The sequence below is a fragment of the Coregonus lavaretus genome, assembly GCF_964263955.1.
Source record: "Coregonus lavaretus genome assembly, chromosome: 34".
Classification (NCBI taxonomy): domain Eukaryota; kingdom Metazoa; phylum Chordata; class Actinopteri; order Salmoniformes; family Salmonidae; genus Coregonus; species Coregonus lavaretus.
The window spans coordinates 21,402,955-21,428,371 of record NC_140021.1 but is presented as its reverse complement, the minus strand read 5'-3'; the positions used below and the strand labels follow the sequence as shown (position 1 = coordinate 21,428,371).

At 45.9% G+C, this 25,417-nt stretch overlaps 1 protein-coding gene across 1 annotated transcript in view; it reads right to left on the bottom strand.

The window, feature by feature from the left end:
• Positions 1-661: 661 nt before the first annotated feature.
• Positions 662-25,417, bottom strand: part of LOC311108871 (neuropilin-1a-like) — a 70,338-nt gene continuing 45,582 nt past the window's right edge. Inside the window, 12 exon segments of the mRNA XM_084151649.1 lie at positions 662-1,890; positions 2,175-2,228; positions 2,533-2,629; positions 3,979-4,256; positions 4,529-4,672; positions 6,225-6,272; positions 7,399-7,509; positions 11,155-11,299; positions 12,598-12,753; positions 13,043-13,218; positions 19,987-20,131; positions 22,199-22,354. Coding sequence (XP_084007775.1) covers positions 1,589-1,890; positions 2,175-2,228; positions 2,533-2,629; positions 3,979-4,256; positions 4,529-4,672; positions 6,225-6,272; positions 7,399-7,509; positions 11,155-11,299; positions 12,598-12,753; positions 13,043-13,218; positions 19,987-20,131; positions 22,199-22,354 — 1,812 coding nt within the window. The 3' untranslated portion in view covers positions 662-1,588.

Genomic DNA, 25,417 nt, shown 5'->3' with positions numbered 1-25,417 from the left:
GCATTCAACCAAAATGTGTCTTGCGCATTAAACCCCTCTGAAGGGGACTGCCTTAATCGACATCCACAGTTGTTGTGGGGGTGAACTGCCTTGCTCAAGGGCAGAACAGCAGATTTTTCCACCTTGCCAGCTCAGGGATTCGAACAAGCAACCTTTCGGTTACTGTCCCAACGCTCTAACCCGCTAGGCTACCTGCCACCCCATACCCATTGGTCAACTCCATATAGCTAAAGCAAAGCAAAAGCAATGGTTGTTTTTGGTATGCTGGCAGACAGACATTCCACATATCTTTCTCTCCTGCTGCTGTTGATATGAGAAAAGATGACAGACCCTGTGTGAGGACAGGAGGATAGGGGTGTGTGGCTGCCATATGTTAGTTAGTGTATAGAAGTTAATAACATGAATACAACTGTTTGTCTTTTTTCATTTGTGTTTATGATCACTTCTTCGTTGTCCCCTCCATGGTGTCATGAAATGGATTGCATCTAGAAAACGTTGATGACATTGACTGCTCAGTCAGTTTCAACAAGCAAGTCTTCTTTGAATGTGCACTGAATTGTCATAACAGCGGTCTATCTTCACACAGCACACAGAGTCTGCTCTCTCTTCTGGAGAGCAACGAAATTAAACAATAAAGCCACAACACTTCACTCTTCACAACAACAGTCAAACGATTGTATTTACAACACACAACCCATTGGAAAAAGGGATACTGCAGCTTTTTTTTTTACCTTTTACTTTCTTAAAAAAGGGCATTAAAATATATTAAAACTTATATACAATATTATGTATGTCTGGGACAGAGAGAGAAAAGCGCCATGGATGGATTCTATTGGATCATGTTTTGCAGACTTGATTATTAGCTAATTTAAAGCCCCTGCTTTAGTTGTCAGATCATTGTCATAATGTTGTCAGAACTTTGTCAGAACGTAAGGGAGGTAAAAACACAAAATAAGATGTATTAAAGGCACTGTCAGAACCATCTACTGCCAAGGGGCGTGACCTTTACCCTTAACCTCTGATCCACACCTGTAGACAGAGGCAGAGGGCAGGGGTCAGGGGGGCAGGGGGCACACCCTGCTTCTATCCACCCATGGGGCAGTATGACCAACAACACTGTCAGTTATGGTTCATTTTGGGTTTTGATACTTCTCTTTCAACACAAAAATAACAACTTTGACTTAAAATAATAATAACAAAATGGTTTCTTCCTCCCAGAAAATGATAAATACTTTAAACATTATAATCATTAAATTGGTCTCAAAACCAGCATCTGATTGTAAAAATGAATGAAAATCAACTATAAAAATTAAAATAATCATCTAATCATCTGTACAGATTTTTTCTCCTGTGTTTAATTTTGTACAGTGTCCCCTACTGGTAGGTTCCCGTTACTGCAGCTCCTGAGAAAAGCAATGGATCAGACACAACCTCCCATTGGTTCCTGAACCTGGGCCTCCTCCAATGAGAGGCCTCCGGCAGTCCCTTTAGGTCCGGCGACTTATTGAGTCTTGGCTATGCCTACAGTCTTGTGCACGCTCACGGCACGCTGCACTCCCCAAACACACATCTCACTCCCCCTTCCCATTCACGCCTCTGTGTATGAGTTCTGTGAGTTGAGTTTGTCCTTCTTTAGCTTGACTCCATCCACCAGCTCAAAGTTATAGTTCTCCAGAGCGGATAAGTTCCTGTCGGACATGTGGCCGTGTGAGCAGGCACAGTAGAGGACGACCCCACAGATGGCCCCCAGGAAGACCCCTAGGGCGCTCATAGCGATGATGGTGATGAGGATAGGGTCCAGTGTCTTCAGCATGTTACCTGCCCCACCACTGACACCGTTGAGGATCTCATTGCTCTCCACGATCTCAGGGAAATCTGTGATGTCCACCACTACAGGAGAGAAGAAGAAGAGGGTGAGTAGACAGGCGTAATGGGACCTAGAAGGACAACATTTATTTCATATTCAACCATCCCACTATTCAGAGAAATCTACAGCTTTGTAGATAGCTGTTGCATATGTTTGGACAATGCTTTTTTTGCTTATTTTTCAACACTAAATTCCTAAGCTGTGTGTTACAGAGAAGAGAGAGTGAGGAAGACGTTGAGCAGATGGACGTATTAGTGAAATCTACAGTCATCTCAAACATTTTCTATCAATATGTAATGTGACTTACTGATTTCATTGAATCTGTCTTCAGGCAGCATGGACTCTGTAGGAACATCAGGATCTGTTGAGGAAGACAGAGAGATAGTTAGAAGTCCTTCCCTCCAGCACAATAGTAGAAAAATCATCTCACTCTTTACACTGAACATGACATAGAGGGCCGGTTTCCGGGACACAGATTAAACCTAGTCCTGGACAAAAAAGCACTTTCAATGGCGAGTCTGTATTGAGTTTGCGTTTTAGTCCAGGACTATGCTTAATCTGTGTCTGGGAAACATTCCCTAAATGTTAGGCCTGTGCAGACTGGTGTTCTTATGTCACTGGTTCAAATCCGGCTTGAAGGATCAATGTAGCGACGTAACACTCACCCTTGCAGTCAGCCATGTTCAGATTGTCCAGGATCTTGATATCGTCCACAGCGATATCACCCCAACTCTTCCTCTCCACCAACCCTTCAATCACCACCTGGAAGAAAGAGAGAACAACCTTTTAATAACCTTAGAACAACCTCTCAACAACTCATTTCCCATTTAAATTTGATCATCTCTCTAATTACTAAGTAGCACTAATCAAACGAAACGGGCCCTGCAATTAAAAAAGTGTTGCATTTATACATATCAAACATACGTTGCATGACCAAAAGTATGTGGACACCTGCTTGTCGAACATCTCATTCCAAAATCATGGGCATTAATATGGAGTTGGTCCCCCCTTTGCTGCTATAACAGCCTCCACTCTTCTGGGAAGGCTTTCCACTAGATGTTGGAACATTGCTGCCGGGACTTGCTTCCATTCAGCCACAAGAGTATTAGTGAGGTCGGGCACTGATGTTGGGCGATTAGGCCTGGTTTGTAGTCGGCGTTCTAATTCATCCCAAAGGTGTTCGATGGGGTTGAGGTCAGGGCTCTGTGGACATCAGGGCTCTGTGCAGGCCAGTCAAGTTCTTCCACACCGATCTCGACAAACCATGTCTGTATAGACCTCACTTTGTGCACGGGGGCATTGTCATGTTGAAACAAAGTTGGAAGCACAGAATCGTCTAGAATGTGATTGAATGCTGTAGCGTTAACATTTCCCTTCACTGGAACTAAGGGGCTTAGCCAGAACCATGAAAAACAGCCCCAGACCATTATTCCTCCTCTACAAAACTTTACAGTTGGTACTATGCATTGGGGCAGGTAGCGTTCTCCTGGCATCCACCAAACCCAGATTTGTCCGTTGTACTGCCAGATGGTGAAGCGTGATTCATCACTCCAGCCAATGGCAGCAAGCTTTACACCACTCCAGCCAACACTTGGCATTGTGTATGGTGATCTTAGGCTTGTGTGCGGCTGCTCGGCCATGGAATCCCATTTCACCAAGCTCCCGACTAACAGTTCTTGTGCTGACCTTGCTTCCAGAGGCAGTTTGGTACTCGGTAGATGATTTTTACGCGCTACGCGCTTCAGCACTCGGCGGTCCCGTTCTGTGAGCTTGTGTGGCCTACCACCTCGCGGCTGAGCCGTTGTTGCTCCTAGACGTTTCCACTTGACAATAACAGCACTTACAGTTGACCGGGGCAGCTCTAGCAGGGCAGAGATTTGTCACTGAGTTCTTCAGTAAGGCCATTCTACTGCCAATGTTTGTCTATGGAGATTGCATGGCTGTGTGCTCGATTTTATACACCTGTCAGCAACGGGTGTGGCTGAAATAGCCGAATCCACTAATATGAAGGGGTGTTCACATACTTTTGTATATATAATGTAGTTGTAATGTATATGAGACATACTACATTGATCTGTCCAATCCTATAGATCAGAGAACTCTCTCCATACCTGATAGGGTTTACTGGAGTGCGGCACCAGCACGCGTCCCTCTCTCCAGCGGTTGCCCTGGTGACCGCTGACGGTCCACAGAAGTATGTCGGCCATGCCGTCCACTGTCTCCTTTCTCTGTTTGATGTGTAGCGTGCCGATGTGCGAGCCAAACATGTGATACCAGAACGACACGCACAGGTCAGACTGACCGACTGTCACCACCGGACTGACCAGCCTAGCAACCTCCGTTTCCTGGGCCCCCGTCGCTAGGGTGTAGATGAAATTACCAGATCCACCTGGATGGGACATGACAAGGGGCAAGGGCCAATGAGAAAAGGAATATGTGATGTAATCACTCTTCAGCTAAAAGGTAGTGGTGGGAAAACAAATCACCTAGTGCCAAACCTTGGTTTTGACAGTTAGAATACGTATGACCAGCTTTGTCATGAAGGACTTAGAAAAATAAATAGTGTGTGATACAAGGTGTCAGAAGAGTACGTACACTGGATATAAATGACTTATACAGTTATCATTAGCTTATGTTGTTGATGTGTCTGTGTGTCTGTACCTGTGTGGTCCATGTTGGGTCCAGTGTTGAGCGTGGGCGTCCCGCTGGACTGTATCTGCCATCTGAAGCTGCTGTCCTCTGAGGTCCAACTGCAGAACGAGGGGTCGTTGGCCCAGCCAAAGTCACACGCAAACCACAGGAACGCTGCAGAGCAGGGGGACAGATCACAGGTCACAGTGTTACATAGAGATACATATAAATATTCTAGATTCTGCAGTGTGTCAGGGGTCAGGGTCAGACCACAAACTGGTTGAAATAGACCATTGTATAAACATGACTCAGTGAGGAGTTGTGATGACCTGAGGGCCCACTAGACTAGATACAGTGAGTGTTGTGGAGATGGTTTATTTAGATAAATCACTAGAGGGAAGCAGAGAACTGTGAAACTCAAATATTAGAGGAAAGGGCGCTTGAGCGTAATAAAACACCTACGAGAGACAGGGAGAGAGAGAGAGAGACAGGGAGAGAGTGAGAGAAAGGGAGAGAGAGAGAGACAGGGAGAGAGAGAGAGACAGGGAGAGAGAGAGAGACAGGGAGAGAGAGAGAGACAGAGAGAGAGAGAGAGAGAGAGAGAGAGAGAGAGAGAGAGAGAGAGAGAGAGAGAGAGAGAGAGAGAGAGAGAGAGAGAGAGAGAGAGAGAGACAGGAGAGAGAGAGACAGGGAGAGAGAGAGAGAGACAGTGAGAGAGAGAGAGACAGTGAGAGAGAGCGAGAGACAGGGAGAGAGAGAGAGACAGGGAGAGAGAGAGAGACAGGGAGAGAGAGAGAGACAGTGAGAGAGAGAGAGAGAGACACAACGAGGGAGGGTAAATCCTGCCAGAATAGGATGGATGAGGGGAGGGGGCTCAATGCAGACATTGCACAGAGGGAGATGTGGAATAAATCCAGTTAATGTTCTCTTTTAATAAACAGAGCGCATGAACGGGATATGGGCTCATAAAAAAAGGTGTACAATAACAGTAAAGGAATAGAGAGCAGGAGAGGAGAGAGATGGAGAGAGAGAAAGAGAAAGAGTGAGAAAGAGAGTATTTATGTGTACAGCATACTGATAGAGATGGCTTTATAATGAGCCCACACACACACACACACACACACACACACACACACACACACACACACACACACACACACACACACACAGAGCTGAAAGGCCTTCTGAGAGTACAGTATGTGTGTAAAGAGTGGGGCAATGGGGAGCTTCGTTCTGTTATCAAATTGGATAAAAAAAGAGATTTCCAAAGAAGCAGCACAAGGGAGATATGTTTAGGATGTCAGCTATGCCTCAGAAGGCCTGTGTATGTGTCTGTGCAAGCACTAAGGCCCCAGCTCTCCAAAGGATAAAACATCTGAGCCAATATTCCCTTTAATAATCTCTGGGTTTTAACTAATTTCTGCAGGCAGCAGAATATATTTACCCATTAAACACAAAGGATGGAATTCCCATGTGGAATTACATTTCAGGCACACAGACACTTAAGATAGTTTTGGTTTTTTCATTCAATGAGCAGCCCCACAGTTCACATCTGATGAATACTAGAGGACAGATTTTTCTTCAGTAGTCTACTACTGGAAAAAACGATGTCCACCCACACACGAATTAACCCCACACACATGCATTCAAAGCCCCTCACACACACATACAGTCACACAGACACAAGTCTCATATACAGTACATTCATAATACAATGGGTCCTAACCTGGGATGGTGTCCACCTCTGTCATAGCCTCTGGCATTGTGGTTCCACCTGTAAGAACACAGTGTTAGCACAGTTAGCCTAGCTGAAACGCATAACAGCATTGCACAGTTATCCTAGCCGTAGTCTGGGAAATCCCAGACATAGGGCAACAGCGCTAGGAACATTGGTTACATTGTGGGAGGCAACCCGTCTGTCTAGAGACTAGCCTAGCCTAGTATGAAAATGTATGCACTAACTGTAAGTTGCTCTGGATAAGAGCGTCTGCTAAATGACTAAAATGTTAAAATGTAACACATAACAGTGTAGCATAGTTAGCCTAGCCTTAACACATAAAACATAGCATAGTTAGCCTAGCCGTAACACATAAAACATAGCATAGTTAGCCTAGCCGTAACACATTATTCTGGTGCCAAACGGATGCCCCCTCTCCTTCTATGTCTCTTAACTCCTGCCAAACACTTCCACACTCCCTCTTTCACTATATGTAGGGCCAGGAGGGAGAGAACCAGAGTGACTGAGAGTGCCATGCACATCACTCATTGCTGCTTTGAAATGGGGTTAGGGGAGAGGAATAGCCAAAGAGAGAACTCCATGGCTGTGTCCCAAATGGCACCCTATTCCATATGTAGTGCACTACTATTGGCCCTGGGAAAAAGTAGTACACTATAAAAGGAATAGGGTGCCGGTTGGGACAGGATTATCCATAGGGAACAGCGAGGTATAGAAAGGTGGAACTCAGGGGCAGTAAGTCAGGTTATAATCAGGTTAGTGGGGAAAGAGGCCAGGCTAGAAAGAGAACAAGGCTGCTGAGAGATAAAAGGCTGAGAGGGAAACACAGCTGGGTGGGGGATGGGAGGAGGGGGAGAGGCAGACGTGTGCAGGTGAGAGGGCTGTTCAGGTGTGTGTGTGTTAGAGGGAGGACATTGGGGTGAGGGTGGTAGACAGGGTCTCAGGTGCATGAGATAAGGTTTCTCATTAGGTTGTAAAAGGGGAGTTGGAGTGGGGAAATAGTTTTTGGAGGAAGATGGGGTTGCAGGTGCAGGTGATTAGGTGTGTGTCTGTCTGTGTCTCTGCCGGTGTGTGTGTTTATGGGTGTATGTTGGGCTTAGTATAAAGCGAGAGTAGAGGTAGAGGGGTAGGGGAGGTAGCAGTCTCATGAGAGTGATGTTAGCACCTGTCACATCGTAGTCATCACCTGTTCCACTGTGGCAGCTGGCCTGGTCATCATCACAGTCGTCTGATGGGGTGGTGGTGGGGGCGGGCGTGGTGGGGGGGAGGGTGGGAGCTGCGGAGGAGAGAGGGAGAGAAAGAGTTAGAAAAAGAAAGGACATGTTAAACTTGCATTCAGCTGCTCCTTTTTAGGGTTTGCGGTATCACACACACCAAACAAATATACCCCACACATACACCCCACACATACACCACACACACAAACATACACCACACACAAACATATACAAACACATACAATGGATGGTGGATGGTGCATGGTGGATGGTGCATGGTGCATGGTGGATGGTGAATTGTGGATGGTGCATGGTGGATGGTGCATGGTGCATGGTGGATGGTGAATTGTGGATGGTGCATGGTGGATGGTGCATGGTGCATGGTGGATGGTGGATGGTGCATGGTGCATGGTGGATGGTGGATGGTGGATGGTGCATGGTGGATGGTGGATGGTGGATGGTGGATGGTGCATGGTGCATGGTGGATGGTGGATGGTGGATGGTGCATGGTGCATGGTGCATGGTGGATGGTGCATGGTGCATGGTGGATGGTGGATGGTGGATGGTGCATGGTGCATGGTGCATGGTGGATGGTGGATGCTGAGGCTTTAGGTTTGTGTCCCAAATTGCACCCTATTCCCTACAGCGCCTTCGTTAAGTATTCAGACCCCTTGACTTTTCCACAAATTAAATCCTTAGCAATCTACACACAATACCATATAATGACAAAAAACAGAAATACCTTATTTACATAAGTATTCAGACCTTTTGCTATGAGACTCGAAATTGTGCTCAGGTGCATCCTGTTTCCATTGATCATCCTTGAGATGTTTCTACAACTTGATTGGCGTCCACCTGTGGTAAATTCAATTGATTGGACATGATTTGGAAAGGCACACACCTGTCTATATATGGTCCCACAGTTGACAGTGCATGTCAGAGCAAAAACCAAGCCATGAGGTCGAAGGAATTGTCCGTAGAGCTCCGAGACAGGATTGTGTCGAGGCACAGATGTGGGGAAGGGTATAAACAAATTCTGCAGCATTGAAGGTCCCCAAGAACACAGTGGCCTCCATCATTCTTAAATGGAAGAAGTTTGGAACCACCAAGACTCTTCCTAAAGATGGCCGCCCAGCTAAACTGAGCAATCGGGGGAGAAGGTTCTTGGTCAGGGAGTTGACCAAGAACCCGATGGACACTCTGACAGAGCTCTAGAGCTCCTCTGTGGAGATGGGAGAAACTTCCAGAAGGACAACCATCTCTGCAGCACTCCACCAATCAGGACTTTATGGTAGAGTGACCAGAGGGAAGCCACTCCTCAGTAAAAGGCACATGAAAGCCCGCTTGGAGTTTGCCAAAAGTAACCTAAAGACTCTCAGACCATGAGAAACAAGATTCTCTGGTCTGATGAAACCAAGATTGAACTCTTTGGCCTGAATGCCAAGCGTCACGTCTGGAGGAAACCTGGCACCATCCCTACGGTGAAGCATGGTGGTGGCAGCATCATGGTGTGGGGATGTTTTTCAGCGGCAGGGACTGGGAGACTAGTCAGGATCGAGGCAAATAGAGGTTCTGCAGAGAAGAATGGGAGAAACTCCCCAAATACAGGTGTGCCAAGCTTGTAGCGTCATACCCAAGAAGACTTGAGGCTGTAATTGCTACCAAAGGTGCTTCAACAAAGTACATTTACATTTACGTCATTTAGCAGACGCTCTTATCCAGAGTGCATACATACTTTTTTTATTTTTCATACTGGCCCCCTGTGGGAATCGAATCCACAACCCTGGCGTTGCAAACACCATGCTCTACCAACTGAGCTACATCCCTGCCGGCCATTCCCTCCCCTACCCTGGACGACGCTGGGCCAATTGTGCGCTGCCCCATGGGTATCCCGGTCGCGGCCGGCTATGACAGAGCCTGGATTCGAACCAGGATCTCTAGTGGCACAGCTAGCACTGCGATGAAGTGCCTTAGACCACTGCGCCACTCGGGAGGCAAGTACTGAGTAAAGGGTCTGAATACTTATGTAAATGTGATATTTCCCTTTTTTTTTCTTCAGGTTTTGCTTTGTCATGATGGGGTATTGTGTGTATCCATTTTAGAATAAGGCTGTAACATAACAAAATGTGGAAAAAGTCAAGGGGTCTGAATACTTTCCGAAGGCATTGTATATAGTGAACTACTTTTGACCAGGCCACTACTTAGGGAATAGGGTGCCATTTGGAACACAGTCTAGCTTTTGGTTTAGGCTGGAGATCAGATGCATGGGTCTAGAATTGGGCTGGAGGCTGGGCCCCACCCTGGCCTATCATTAGGGACCACTGGCCTCGTTGGATGTGGGCACAGCCCCAGCTCTGATCCACGCTCCGCTAACACACAGCCTGGATGTGTTTACCCTGACAGAGTAATGAGCAGGCTTCCCCAGGACGGAGGGAGGGAAGAAGGGAGGGAAGGAGGGAGATTGAGAGAGAGGGAGATTGAGAGAGAGGGAGATTGAGAGAGAGGGAGCTGTTGAGAGAGAGGGAGATTGAGAGTAGGAAATTAAGAGAGAGGGAGATTGAGAGATAGGGAGATTGAGAGAGAAAGGGAAAGGAAAGAGTGCATGTGTAATCTAGAATTCCCCTCGCCCTCTGCTATATGAAATATGAGTGATCAACCTCTGTCAGATTCAGGGTGGAGGGGTCAGTGACAGGGTCAGTGCTCTAGTTGGAGAAAGATGGATTTAGCTGTACTCCTGGGTCTTAGTTTACACACCACCACTCACATACCTGTGTGTGTGTTTATGTGTGTGTTTTTGTATGTGTGTTTTTGTGTGTGTGTTTGAGTGTGTGGTGGCATTAACAGTGAAAACAAGCATTATCATCCTTCTAAAGCCCCAGTGGGACTCCATGGCTTACACAGGGCTGTGCTTGCTACAGCCTCCCTGAAATCCAATATGTAAACCCACTTAGGCCTGGCCCGCCAGAGCATGTTCTCATAGCAGAGAGGGGAGAGAGAGAAAGAGACAGGTGGAGAGAGAGAGAGAGAGAGACAGACAGGGAGAGAGAGAGAGAGAGAGGGGAGAGGTGAAGAGAGCGAGACAGAGAGCGAGAGAGGCAGACAGAGGGGAGAGGAGAGAGAGAAAGAGGGAGGGAGGGAGGCAGGGAGGGAGGAAGTTGGAGATTGGCCCCAGAGAAAGGATGGAACAGGGACTAGAAGGGGTTGGCAGTAATCCTCAGGGCAGATGGGGTTTCATTTGATCCCATGTAATATGTATGAGCGGTCTTGCTTCAGGAATGGCTTTGATGCAGCATGCATGGAGACTAGACAACTGTCCCTCTCAGGGAGAGATAGTGGGGCCTAGTGGGCCTGGGACAGCTGTTGACTCCACAGGGGGAATCCTTAGAATACCCCCACCTCAACAAACACCATGCATTCAGTCATAGAACTGTCATCACACGGATGATAGAAGATGTGTGTGTGTATGTGTGCGTCAGTGGAGGCTGCTGAGGGGAGGATGGCTCATAATAATGGCTGGAATGGAGTCAATGGAATGGTATCAACCACATGGGAACTACGTGTTTGATACCATTCCATTGACTCCATTCCCGCCATTTTATGAGCTGTCCTCTCCTCAGCAGCATCCACTGGTGTGCGTGTGTGTTTGTAGTCTACATGTGTCTACAATTGATGTGCGTGTGTGTAGGATTCCATTTGAGGCCTACCTTCGATCTCACAGCCCAGAAGCTCGAGTCGCAGGCCCATCCCAGCAGGGGTGGACCTCTCTGGGTAAACCCTGATGTATCGGGTCAGCAAGGGCTCCACGGTCCTCAGCTCTGGTGTATCATAGTTCTGATTCCCCTCGAAAATCTGTGGAGAGGACCATCTGTGTTAGTTCATAGACAACAGCAGAGGAGAAGTCCTCTACCATACACACTGCAACAGAGAGAGAGGCTGAGAGAGACAGATACAGATAGAGAGAGAAAGAAAGAGAGCAATATTACTGTCTGATAATGTCTGATGTCTCTCTCCTATCACAGAGACCCTAAGGAACACTTATTCCTTCCTTTTGAAAAGGAGCAGGGCTGAGAGAGGGGAGAAAATAAGGGAAGATTGACCAGATTTCTCCAGCTGACATCTAAAAAGCACTGTCAGTAGGACTGCAAACGAGAGCCTGTTGGCTACAACTAGCACCAGCCGCCCCAGCAGGACACAGAGGTCAAGGACAGCCTCAGCTCACTCTGTCCCTGCTCATCCTCTGAACTCTACTTCGAGGAAAGAGAGAGGCTAGGGGCCTTTTCTTTGGGAATAATGTAGAGAAGAGGTATGATAGAGGAGAGGACTGATGCTCTCTCTCTGCTCAGCTTCTGATCTTGTCATCTGAAAAAGAAAGGAGGATTCTCTTTGGGAATAACAGAGGTACACGTAGAGGAGAGGAAATGAAATGACAGGACAGTAGAGGATATGAGAGGTAGAGGAGAGGACAGGAGAGGAAAAGAGAAGAAAGGAGAGGTAGACGAGTGGTAAAGGAGAGAACAGTGATGGAGTGTAGTGGATTAATGACCGTTAACACTGGAACACGTCTCGTCTGTCTTTGATGCTCGGAGGTTCTTAGGGAAAGAGGGAGAGATGGAGGGATAAGTAGGACAGGAAGATATCGAGCCTCTCACTCCTTCATAAATCAACCATCAGGTGATCTGGAACACATTTAGAGTACATCCTGTTGGAGAAGGTTGTAATTGGGGACTGCAGAGGTACTTCCTGGAGGTGTGCATCTGTGTGTGTGCGAGGTGTGTGTGTAACGCACTGTGCGTGTGTGACACACTCAAAGCATACCGACACCGACAGATACATCTAGGATCGTTTCTGTGTGTCACACGCTCCTTCCACTGAAAAGCTTGAGCAACAGCAGCAGAATACTAAGAGGATAGACACTAGGCAGCAGTAGGACTTGGAGAAACATTACAGATGGTTATCCTAATGTGCTATAAAGTAGTATCCAAATGGACTCCATAAATGTTTCAACAGCCACAGCACAGAGAATGTGTGAAAACTGACTCAATGTATTCTTACTTAATGTCACTGAGAATGGTTTTCAGTTGGAAATAGGGAGATCATTTCCCATTAGATAGTCAACAAATGAACCAATGAAAACAGTTATTCCTTACCTTTGGCTTGTTGCCGTTGGCATCCTGGACCATCTTCCAATCAGATCCGTTGTTACTGTATCCCAGTCTGAACTTCTTCATGAACACCTTGTTCTCTCTGTGTTTCCCTCCCTGGATGATGAGCCCTCGTACCAGCTTCTCCTCCCCCAGGTCCACCTGCAGATGAATGGAGAGGAAACGCATTGTAAGCAGTTCATACATACTCATGACAGCATCATAATGCATTATACCTGTATGCCGTAAGTAAAGTGTTTCCCAACTGTTTATTTGTAATCTCATCATCATTTTGGCCAAATTCTTTGTACGTAAAGGTAGGATATATTCTCAGAAAACCAACATTTCTTGTGATATGTTATATGAACCAATAATATTTCATAACCATCAAACCTTTCTCCAATTGCAAAGCAAAACCATAAGAATAGTATATTAATATAGTTGATTTAACCTGTAGCCACTCTGAGGTGAAAGGCTGGGGCTGGGGCAGCAGGGTCCACCCGGAGCGGCTGGTCAGCAGGCGGGCGTTCTCGGGTACCCAGCTCCGGTCCGTGTGGGACGAAGCTGTGATCTGGGCGTCAGTGATCAGGCCTGATACCATGCCAAGCATGCCTGAACATGGGTACTCTGAGAGGGTGGGTAGAGAGAGAGAGAGGTTAGCATAAGTCTTTCAATGAGCAAGAGGGATTTGAGAGAGAACCTGAGGGGGATATAAATATCTCAATAAATGATTTGTATCAGCAGCCATAGAAGGTTGTTCTTCATGGTTTATGTGTTTATAGGGGAAAAGAGAGGGATGGGTTGAATGACTGAGACAGTGAGTGTTAGTGATGGTGTGAGAGAGAAACACTCTCTTTGTGATGCCTCTCTCTCTCTCTCTCTCTCTCTCTCTCTCTCTCTCTCTCTCTCTCTCTCTCTCTCTCTCTCTCTCTCTCTCTCTCTCTCTCTCTCTCTCTCTCTCTCTCTCTCTCTCTCTCCCTCTCTCCCTCTCTCTCGACCTCTCTCTCGACCTCTCTCTCGACCTCTCTCTCTCTCTCGACCTCTCTCTCTCTCTCGACCTCTCTCTCTCTCTCGACCTCTCTCTCGACCTCTCTCTCTCTCTCGACCTCTCTCTCTCTCTCGACCTCTCTCTCTCTCTCGACCTCTCTCTCTCTCTCGACCTCTCTCTCTCTCTCTCTCTCTCTCTCTCTCTCTCGACCTCTCTCTCGACCTCTCTCTCTCTCTCTCTCTCTCTCTCTCTCTCTCTCGACCTCTCTCTCTCTCTCTCTCTCGACCTCTCTCTTGATCTCTCTCTCTCTCTCTCTCTCGACCTCTCTCTCTCTCTCTCTCTCGACCTCTCTCTTGATCTCTCTCTCTCACGACCGCTTGCATACTAATGTCTCCGCCTGGAGTGTTTGTCTCCCGGCATCCAATTAAAAGTCCCTTCCTTCAGCGGTCATTTCTACCTGTGAGAGCTTTCTTTCATCTTGAACCCCCCCCCCTCCCCCCCCCCCCCCCCCTCCCTTTTGTCTTTCTATACCTGTGTTCTCTGAGCTTTCATCCTGAATCTGTGTTCGTTCGTTTTCATCCCCTTGAGTGCCTTGTGCATTCTACCTTTCATTCTACCTTTCATTCTACCTTTCATACGCCCTAACTGCTTGCTGCTGGTGCTGGTTTCACTTTGTGCCGTTTGCACCTTGCGGCTCAGAAAAATCTTCCGGCAATGAACCCACACACACAGGCTGACTGTCTTGTCTGTCTCCTGACTGGCCATCTCGTTTCCTTCCACTTAATCAAAAGAGTCTGCAGTGACCTGCAGTAACCAATATAATCTTTACAATCTGCTCCCAGGGAGAGGGATAAAAGCAGATATATGCTTGGAACGACTGTATGAAACTCAGTGTAACTCTGCCAAACCAACAGAACAAGGCTTCATTCAATCCTCTTTATAGTTATCACAGTTCCTGTTCAAATCAGAGAGGAATAAACTAGTTCTACGTGACTCCCAGGAGACCCAAAAGAGTCCAAATCGAATCAGAGAGAACTCCATGGTTCCTCAGGACAGGACCAAACGCTCATCCGTTTGAGGCTGAGGATTTCTCTTTCGTCGTCTGCCAAGAGCCCTGTGAGTGTGATCTCTGATAGAGCCGTGTCAGAGGGAGGCTAAGGCGCTCCACTGCGGTGGCTCAAGCTCTCGCTCTTTGAAGCAGACGGATAAGAGAGAGTTAGAGAGGGGAAGTTTGGGTGATCAGTGTTCCACAGGTCATCTGCTGTGGTCATGAGCTTTTAATGCACCTCAGCTGGGACTGTTTTGGGTGGCACGCACACCGGACACACCCAGAACCGACAGCGAGTGTGTGTGTGGTGGCACACCACTGCTAGGGGCAAGGCTGAGCAGGGTAACACAGGGTTTGGCTGGCGAACTCTGTGGCTGAACACACACATGGGCTTATTTACCAATAGAACAGCAGAGAGTCAGCAGTCAGAAGGGATGAGGTTAAGTTGTTAATAAGTAGGTGTGTATCTCCAACTGCAGGGCACATCTTATGTGCAAAGACCAGATAAGATTAGACACAACCTGAAGGCCCTCCCACTGGGCACAGATGTCAATTCAATGTCTATTCCACGTTGGTTCCACGTCACGTCATTTCATTTCATTGAAACAATGTTGAGCCCAGTGGGCTGTTTCTCCGTGGGCTTAGAATGGACCACTTTGGTATCTCCTGAAAAGCATTTGTATACTGTCAGCTTAAAGCAGAACCTCTCAAACCTGACTTGAGAATTACAAGATATCTCCTCTCCTCTCCTCTCCTCTCCTCTCCTCTCCTCTCCTCTCCTCTCCTCTCCTCTCCTCTCCTCTCCTCTCCTCTCCTCTCCTCTCCTCTCCTCTCCTCTCCTCTCCTCTCCTCTCCATCCTAGCTGGCAGTGTGATCAGAGTGGTGCCCTGCCCGCCGCTGGCTGATGAGGTCACAGAGAGGCCCAGTGGCGCTCCCTGCTCCTGTGATGTGTCAGCAGCGCGGTCTGTGTATGTCTGTGTGTGTATGTCTGTGTGTGTCTGTCTGTGTGTGTATGTCTGTGTGCGTCTGTCTGTGTAGGTGTGTCTGTCTGTGTGTGTCTGTCTGTGTGTGTCTGTCTGTGTGTGTGTCTGTCTGTGTGTGTCTGTCTGTGTGTGTATGTATGTCTGTGTGTGTCTGTCTGTGTATGTATGTGTGTATGTGTGTGTGTCTGTCTGTCTGTGTATGTCTGTGTGTGTGTGTGTGTGTGTGTCTGTCTGTCTATGTCTGTGTGTGTATGTCTGCGTGTGTATGTCTGCGTGTGTATGTCTGCGTGTGTATGTCTGCGCGTGTGTGTGTGTGTGTGCGCAGTGCGGTCTGGTCTCACGCCCAAACATTGACGCACTCCAGCTGTGTGCCAGCACCGCACTGCCCTCTGCATATACACACGCACGCACGCACGCACGCACGCACGCACGCACGCACACAAATACTAATACACACAAAAGCAAGCGCACAGAGACAGACTTGCAGACAAACAAATGCACACACATGAAAAAGAACCCGCAAAAATACACTACCAGTCAAAAGTTTTAGAACACCTACTCATTCAAGGGTTTTTCTTTAATTGTACTATTTTCTATATTGTAGAATAATAATGAAGACATCAAAACTATGAAATGACACATATGGAATCATGTAGTAACCTAAAAAGTGTTAAACAAATCAAAATATATTTCATATTTGAGATTCTTCAAACAGCCACCCTTTGCCTTGATGACAGCTTTGCACACTCTTGGCATTCTCTCAACCAGCTTCATGAGGTAGTCACCTGGAATGCATTTCAATTAACAGGTGTGCCTTCTTAAAAGTTAATTTGTGGAATGTATTACCTTCTTAATGCATTTGAGCCAATCAGTTGTGTTGTGACAAGGTGGGGGGGGGGGGGGGGGGTATACAGAAGATAGCCCTATTTGGTAAAAGACCAAGTCCATATTATGGCAAGAACACCTCAAATAAGCAAAGAAAAACGATGGTCCATCATTACTTTAAGACATAAAGGTCAGTCAACACGGAAAATGTCAAGAAATTTGAAAGTTTCTTCAAGTGCAGTCGCAAAAACCATCAAGAGCTATGATGAAACTGGCTCTCATGAGGACCGCCAAAGGAATGGAAGACCCAGAGTTACCTCTGCTGCAGAGGATAAGTTCATTAGAGTTACCAGCCTCAGAAATTGCAGCCCAAATAAATGCTTCACAGAGTTCAAGTAACAGGCACATCTCAACATCAACTGTTCAGAGGAGACTGTGTGAATCAGGCCTTCATGGTCGAATTGCTGCAAAGAAACCACTACAAAAGGACACCAATAATAAGAAGAGACTTGCTTGGGCCAAGAAACACGAGCAATGGACATTAGACCGGTGGAAATTTGTCCTTTGGTCTGTAGTCCAAATTTGTCTTTGTGAGACGCGGTGTGGGTGAATGGATGATCTCCGCACGTGTATTTCCCACCGTAAAGCATGGAAGAGGAGGTGTTATGGTGTGGGGGTGCTTTGCTGGTGACACTGTCTGTGATTTATTTAGAATTCAAGGCACACTTAACCAGCAAAGCTACGATACGCCATCCCATCTGGTTTGGGCTTAGTGGGACTATCATTTGTTTTTCAACAGGACAATGACCCAACACACCTCCAGGCTGTGTAAGGGCTATTTTACCAAGAAGGAGAGTGCTGGCCTCCACAATCCCCCGACCTCAACCAAATTGAGATGGTTTGCACTGTCAACTGTGGGACCTTATATAGACAGGTGTGTGCCTTTCCAAATAATGTCCAATCAATTGCACATACCACAGGTGGACTCCAATCAAGTTGTAGAAACATCTCAAGGATGATCAATGGAAACAGGATGCACCTGAGTTCAATTTCGAGTCTCATAGCAAAGGGACTGAATACTTACGTAAATAAGGTATTTCTGTTGTTTCATTTTAATATATTTGCTAAAATTTCATAAAACCTGTTTTTGCTTTGTCATTATGAGCTATTGTGTGTAGATTGATTAGTAAAAATTTTTTTTTAATCAATTTTAGAATAAGGCTGTAACGTAAGAACATGTGGAAAAAGTCAAGGGGTCTGAAAACTTTCCGAATGCACTGTATATAAAACTAGGCTACACTGCATTACACACTGCAGTAGATGTAGTGTGTAATGCAGTGTATATATAGCCTCCCTACTGTTATTTTATTTTACTTCTGCTCTTTTTTTCTCAACACTTTCTTTGTTGTTGTTTTATTTTTTACTTTATTTGTTAAAAATAAATGCACTGTTGGTTAAGGGCTGTAAGTAAGCATTTCACTGTGATGTCTGCACCTGTTGTATTCGGCGCATGTGACCAATACAATTTGATTTTATTAGATTTTTGAGATACGCGTTCCCAATCATGAGCCCTGCTCTTATTGACCCTATTGTGCTGCCTAACTATTGACTGTACTGTGTATGGTGTACTGTACTGTGTATGGTGTACTGTACTGTGTATGGCGTACTGTACTGTGTATGGTGTACTGTACTGTGTATGGTGTACTGTACTGTGTACTGTACTGTGTATGGTGTACTGTACTGTGTATGGTGTACTGTACTGTGTACTGTACTGTGTATGGTGTACTGTACTGTGTATGGTGTACTGTACTGTGTACTGTACTGTGTATGGTGTACTGTACTGTGTATGGCGTACTGTACTGTGTATGGTGTACTGTACTGTGTATGGCGTACTGTACTGTGTATGGTGTACTGTACTGTGTATGGTGTACTGTACTGTGTACTGTACTGTGTATGGTGTACTGTACTGTGTATGGCGTACTGTACTGTGTATGGTGTACTGTACTGTGTATGGTGTACTGTACTGTGTATGGTGTACTGTACTGTGTATGGTGGCACTTCAGGAGGCGAGTCAATTTGTCCAAAAAATTCAATATTTGTGCGCACGGACTAGGCCTATTGATGTCCTGTTCAGTTTGAGAGGGAGAGCGTGAAGATGACAAGGAGGACTGAAGTTATTTTTGTTGGTATTTTATTCCGGATCCGCATTAGCGGTTGCCAAGGTAGCAGCTACTTTTCCTGGGGTCCAAAGCTTGCTACTGATATAATTGATTGTAATAGAGAATTAAAGGGACCTGACTATATAAAGCGATTTATAATTAGCTTTAGTCTGCAATGCTTTATGCTAGAAACAATCTATAAAATGTCAGGAAAGACGTGACTCCAATGCATATGGGATATACTTGGTTTATCTCTATGGCCTTCAGAAAGCCGAGGAGCAGTGGTGTAGTGCTATTTTTTTTAGGTTAGGGAGCGCAAAGAAATTATGAAATGACATAATAACAGATTAAATATCATTATAGAGTAGGTGCATAAAATGCATCCTCCAATTGTACGTCTGCCTATTTGCACACATTTGTCTCAACAAAATGTTATATTTTTAATAACCTCAAACACCAAGTTAGGCATACCTAATTTCGAGGTAGGCCATTATCACTGTCAATCGTCAATCGTGAATGATAATTTTCCCTTTGATATGTCCAAACTGCATGCCAATCATTTGATCTCAATCAGTTTCATGGGAATATGCATTTAGACCTTCTTGAATAACTGTTTGGCAAGCTAATTAAAGCAGATGGTGTTAACAAACTACTACAGTGGCTTGTGAAAGTATTCACCCCCCTTGGCATTTTTCCTATTTTGTTGCCATACAAAAGGCACTGTATATCAGCATTTCTTGTAGGCCTATTTTGTTTCAATGAAAGCCTGTAGTGCAGCCTCGGGACGATTTTTTCTTGAACGGATTGTCGGGGGGCTGCAAATTGACAGCAAAAATCCCAAACAGATATCATATTTGGCTTAAACATAATCATTTCAAACCTTGCTTACATTTGTATACGATCACATGCCTCTCTCAAATTAAAATCACTTGGAGCTGATCTCAAGGTGTTTTTACAGTATTTTATGTCCCCCCCCAAAACATTTGGAACATTAAAACCACCCGCGGCCCTGCGGACCGCCAGTTGGGGAATCGTGCTGTAGTGCGTGCACTGTTGAGGTTTGGCCGCATGAGGAAAATATTTGACTTTTCAGCTTCAGATAAGAAATGACTGAGGAGGTGTTTTTGGTGTTACATACTGTATTATAGGCCTACTATGCTACAGTAGGCTTATATGGTATTACATTATATATACAAAAGTATGTGGACACCCCTTCAAATGAGTGGATTCGGATTTCAGCCACACTGACATCTTGCTTCCGGACAAGCTAAACACCTTCTTCGCCCGCTTTGAGGATAACACAGTGCCACCGTCGCGGCCCGCTACCAAGGACTGTGGACTCTCCTTCTCCATGGCCGACGTGAATAAAACATTTAACATAATGGTACTGACCTGATATTTTACAGCCGTACACCTCGAAGCGCAGAGCGATGCCTGTTTCCCAGGCGACAGGCCGGATCCGGATGAAGCGGGTGAGCGTGGGTTTGGGAAGCATCGTCCTGGCGACGTCAGTGGGGTTGGTGTTCCCTTGGAAAACCTGGGAGGAGAGGAGATGTTAATTATTCACAGAGTTTGTTTAGTGTAGTAGTAGAGCCACCAGGAGACTACTGGGCCAACTGAGGCCTTGGCCCTCGCCTCACATAGTGCCCCAGAAACAGAGAGCAATGACAGGGCACAGGCAATATTCAGGTCAGCCTCCCTCCAATGTTGGTATTAGGCTATGGTCTTTAGGCTATATACTATATACTGTATCATTTCCTGAGCACGTATAGTATATGGAAATTAGTGTTTCATACTTAGATATCATACATGTATTATATTAACCATATTTACCACAGTTCATAATGCACCAAATATTGTGACAATTTCAACCATCTTCTCCCTACAGTTGTATCATCAAACTGAGACACGCACGTTCACACATGCATGCACACATACACACACACACACTGACAACACCCTACAGTCCATCACATCTCACCCTGGCTAAGTCTCACAGTGACGGTGTGACCTTTCTGACTCTGCACTCTGTAGGCATCCAGTGGTACGGTGGTGTGAATCCCGTGGCAGGAGAGTGCTAGCCAAGCAGTAGCTTGTAGTGAAGCTAATCTGGGCTGAAGTGAACGTGATGGTGGCAGCGCTAAAACTCCAGCAAGCAGGGCCAATGGAACCATTAGTCCGCCCAAGAGCCTCTCTATCACTGTCCCTACATCCCACTCTCCGTTTCCTGGATAATAGTTGTCAACTGAGTCATCCACTCTCCTATATGTCACGCCGGTCGGCGCTCCTCTCTCTCTCTGGCGTCTCTGTCGCACCAATAACTATTAAATGGCTTTTTCCAGCTAGCTAGCACCATCACCATCACGCTAAAGCTCCAAACTGCAGGCTCAGCACCTAGTAAATGGGACCCACTACTCACAAAAGCACTTTAGAGGCCGGAACAGAGAGACAGGGCTTTTCACATCACCTTGCTTTAAAAAGAAAACTGTGTACTTTGGAGAGGTCGTAAAATAATTGGGCCTGAGGGGCATGGGGAGGGGGATATAGTACAGACACACGCACAAGCACAAAGAGAGCCACTTTGACCACTCTGGGGAAAATGTGGCTGTCCTTGTGACTAGCACACACTCACACTTTGACACAAACACACACACACACAATGGTGACTATTTACAGTTTACACAGATCCTTAGACCGGTCAAACGAACCTCTTGATGGCCCTGTGGAGTGTGAGCACCCACAAAGAGAGGTTTGTTTACAGACGGAGAGCCTTCTGGTCTGTTTCACAGGCTGATCACTGATCGATCGTTAGATCCAGTCCGATCGTTGGTCAAGTCTCTCTCCCACTCCCTCTCTCTCTTTCACTATGACCCACCTCTACCAGCTGCTCAAACATGGAACCTTTCCTCTTTTCCATCCATTCATCTCTATCTCTCTCTCTCTCTCTCCCTCCTCCCCATTCCATTCATCCTTGTCACTCCTGGTTTATTAAAGGCTTTGTTAACCAGAGCCTGACACACACTAAACAATGACTTCATCCAACTAAATGACTACTGTAGTGTCTTCATGAGAGAGGCAGTAGTAATGCACTGTAAACAGTCTCTCACACAACGCTCTCTGCATTAGCATATCAAGCTAAGAACCTAATAGTATGGTGGGGAAAACGTTGTTCCACAGAGACAGAACTTAACACAGACCAGACCAGACCAGGGGCATTCCCCTTTTGTTGAGATATGGTGTGGTTGAGGCAGAGTTCCAAGCCAATACTAAGGAGGAGAGCACAATTCAACTCTGGCTGAAAGTACGGAAATGTATAGACACTACTGTAAGTCTCTCTGGATAAGAGTGTCTGCTAAATGACCAAAATGTAAATGTTAGTTTACATGTCTGGCTTTCTGGGTCTGGTTGGCCATTGTGACACAGCTCTGTTGGTCTCCTGAGAAATGGGTCTTAACTAGAGTTGATGCCTTAATACATTATTATAGTATTACTGCAGTAATACATACAGTGCTGAAGTATAGGAAAAGTTGATGTGCTTATGATACCATGCAACGTAAGAGGTAGGCAGTGGGGTAGAGAGTGGGTGAGGAGTAATCTCTCTTACCTTCTGTTTTGACCCCTCCTTCAGTGTGATCCAGTCTTCTCCGTTAGAGCTGACATCCACCTTGTAGGACTTGACCCAGTAGGTCTTCTTGGTCTCCTGGGAAACGGCCCCCTGTGTTCCGATGGCTGACACGAACCGGAGGAAACCCAAGTCCACCTGAATGAGTCCAGGGAATGGTCAGTAAAGTTTAATGGCACATACAGTACATACAGTACATACCGTACATACAGTACATACCGTACATACCGTACATACAGTAAGACTTTGGGTAGTGCAAAGAGTACTGTTCTGCAAGTCCAATTACTGATGACATAAAATAGTTAAAAATACAAGCCTGCTATTGGAAAACACCTTTAGCCTGCACCTCATTTAACTATGACTGAAATGTAATAAACAGCAGAAGTACGGAATTATATTCTATTAATAAAACAGGACAACTTAATTTCCTGTGATGGGGAGACAAGAGCTTATTGGATAAAGGTGAATATTGAATGGAATAGGCCTCCTCATAATATTCAAAACAGAAGATATATATTGAATTTCAAATAGTAGCATAAAAAAATTATGTAATCATAAAGTAATCATGAACTGCTGTAACATTACTGATGGTTATTATATTTTCCCGAGCCGGCTGCCAGACAGGGGGAACAGGGCCAAGAGGCAATTGGAAGAAGGGAGTCAGAACAGAGTCTATACGGCTGAAAGGACTGTGATGCTGAACAGACTAAAGAGAAGGAGCTTTCCAAGCATCAAGGTTAGAGAACGGTTACACTGTTTTCTATCAGAACTGTGGACAGTGTGTGTGTGTGTGTGTGTGTGTGTGTGTGTGTGTGTGTGTGTGTGTGTGTGTGTGTGTGTGTGTGTCTGTCTGTCTGTCTGTCTGTCTGTCTGTCTGTCTGTCTGTCTGTCTGTCTGTCTGTCTGTCTGTCTGTCTGTCTGTCTGTCTGTCTGTCTGTCTGTCTGTCTGTCTGTCTGTCTGTCTGTCTGTCTGTCTGTCTGTCTGTCTGTCTGTCTGTCTGTCTGTCTGTCTGTCTGTCTGTCTGTTTGTCTAGCATCACGCTTTCTCTCTACCATGACCGTGTATGTATGTCTGTCTGAAAGAAGCAGACCCATTCTCCTGGCGCTGCCTGTCCGTGTGGGACACCTACTCCTTTGAACAACCAGGACATCCTGACCTGAACCACCCATCTCCCCATGGATCCCCTTAAATAGACTGGTCCATGTCCCATCAAGCTTGTCTAACAGGGCTGGAGCTCTATTGGTCTGGGTCTGGATTGATTCAGCAGTTCAGACGTGGCCTCTTAGTTGCGGTAGCCCCCACTCTGAGAGAGAAGACAGAAAATATCTGTTTCGGCTCACCGGTCCCTCATGCAGAGACAAAAACAACAGTCGTCCTCTTGACTTGCCTTCCATCTGCTGGACTGCCCCTATGGAGGCCACTTAAACCATGCCTCTCATCCCCCCAGCCAGAACAGAGGAGGAGGAGAGGAAAGACTGGTGGGCAACTGGCGGAGGAGAGGAGGGCACGTAGGAGAGGCCTCCAGTAGCGGAGGGCGAGGTTACGCTGCACTGTTAGTATTTAACGGGCCATAGCCTCTCTCTCTCCGACAGGCCAAGCTGACGCTAATAAGGAGTGATGCGATGGCATAAAAAACGCAGGGGTTTCAATCAAACGAAGGCTTGCTTCGTTACGGTGCTGTGTGGAGAGCGAGAGAGAGCGAGAGAGAGCGAGAGAGAGAGAAGCTTTGATGTTGAATTGAGAGGAGGCTTAAGACTCTGATGGATGGTGGCCGGGGCCTCGTGGAGATTACTGAATCCACACCAACTACAGAATGTGATGTGTGTGACAGCAAAGGATTCATCCCAAATGGCACCGTATTCCCTTGTGTAAGTATTCACCCCCCTTGGCATTTTTCCTATTTTGTTGCCTTACAACCTGGAATTAAAATTGATTTTTGGGGGGTTTGTATCATTTGATTTACACAACATGCCTACCACTTTGAAGATGCAAAATAATTTTTGGGATGAAACAAACAAGAAATAAGACAAACAAACAGAATAATTGAGCGTGCATAACTATTCACCCCCCCAAAGTCAATACTTTGTAGAGCCACCTTTTGCAGCAATTACAGATGCAAGTATCTTGGGGTATGTCTCTATAAGCTTGGTACATCTAGCCACTGGGATTTTTGCCCATTCTTCAAGGCAAAACTGCTCCAGCTCCTTCAAGTTGGATGGGTTCCGCTGGTGTACAGCAATCTTTAAGTCATACCACAGATTCTCAATTGGATTGAGGTCTGGGCTTTGACTAGGCCATTCCAAGACATTTAAATGTTTCCCCTTAAACCACTCAAGTGTTGCTTTAGCAGTATGCTTAGGGTCATTGTCCTGCTGGAAGGTGAACCTCCGTCCCAGTCTCAAATCAGGGATGTAGCTCAGTTGATAGAGCATGGTGTTTGCAACGACAGGGTTGTGGGTTCGATTCCCACGGGGGGCCAGTATAAAAAAATAAAAATGTATTCTCTAACTGTAAGTCGCTCTGGATAAGAGCGTCTACTAAATGACTAAAATGTAAATGTAAATCTCTGGAAGACTGAAACAGGTTTCCCTCAAGAATTTCCCTGTGTTTAGCGCCATCCAACATTCCTTCAATTCTGACCAGTTTCTCAGTCCCTGCCGATGAGAAACATCCCCACAGCATGATGCTGCTACCACCATGCTTCACTTTAATGGTGCTCCGTGGGATGTTCAAAGTTTCGGATATTTTTTTTATAACCCAACCCTGATCTGTACTTAGTCATTTACTTCTCCACAACTTTGTCCCTGACCTGTTTGGAGAGCTCCTTGGTCTTCATGGTGCCGCTTGCTTGGTGATGCCCTTTGCTTGTTGCAGACTCTGGGGCCTTTCAGAACAGGTGTATATATACTGAGATCATGTGACAGATCATGTGCCACTTAGATTGCACACAGGTGGACTTTATTTAACTAATTATGTGACTTCTGAAGGTAATTAGTTGCACCAGATCTTAATTAGGGGCTTCATAGCAAAGGGGGTGAATACATATGCACGCACCACTTTTCCGTTATTTATTTTTTAGAATGTTTTGAAACAAATAATTTTTTCCATTTCACTTCACCAATTTTGACTATTTTGTGTATGTCCATTACATGAAATACAAATAAAAATCTATTAAAATTACAGGTTGTAATGCAACAAAA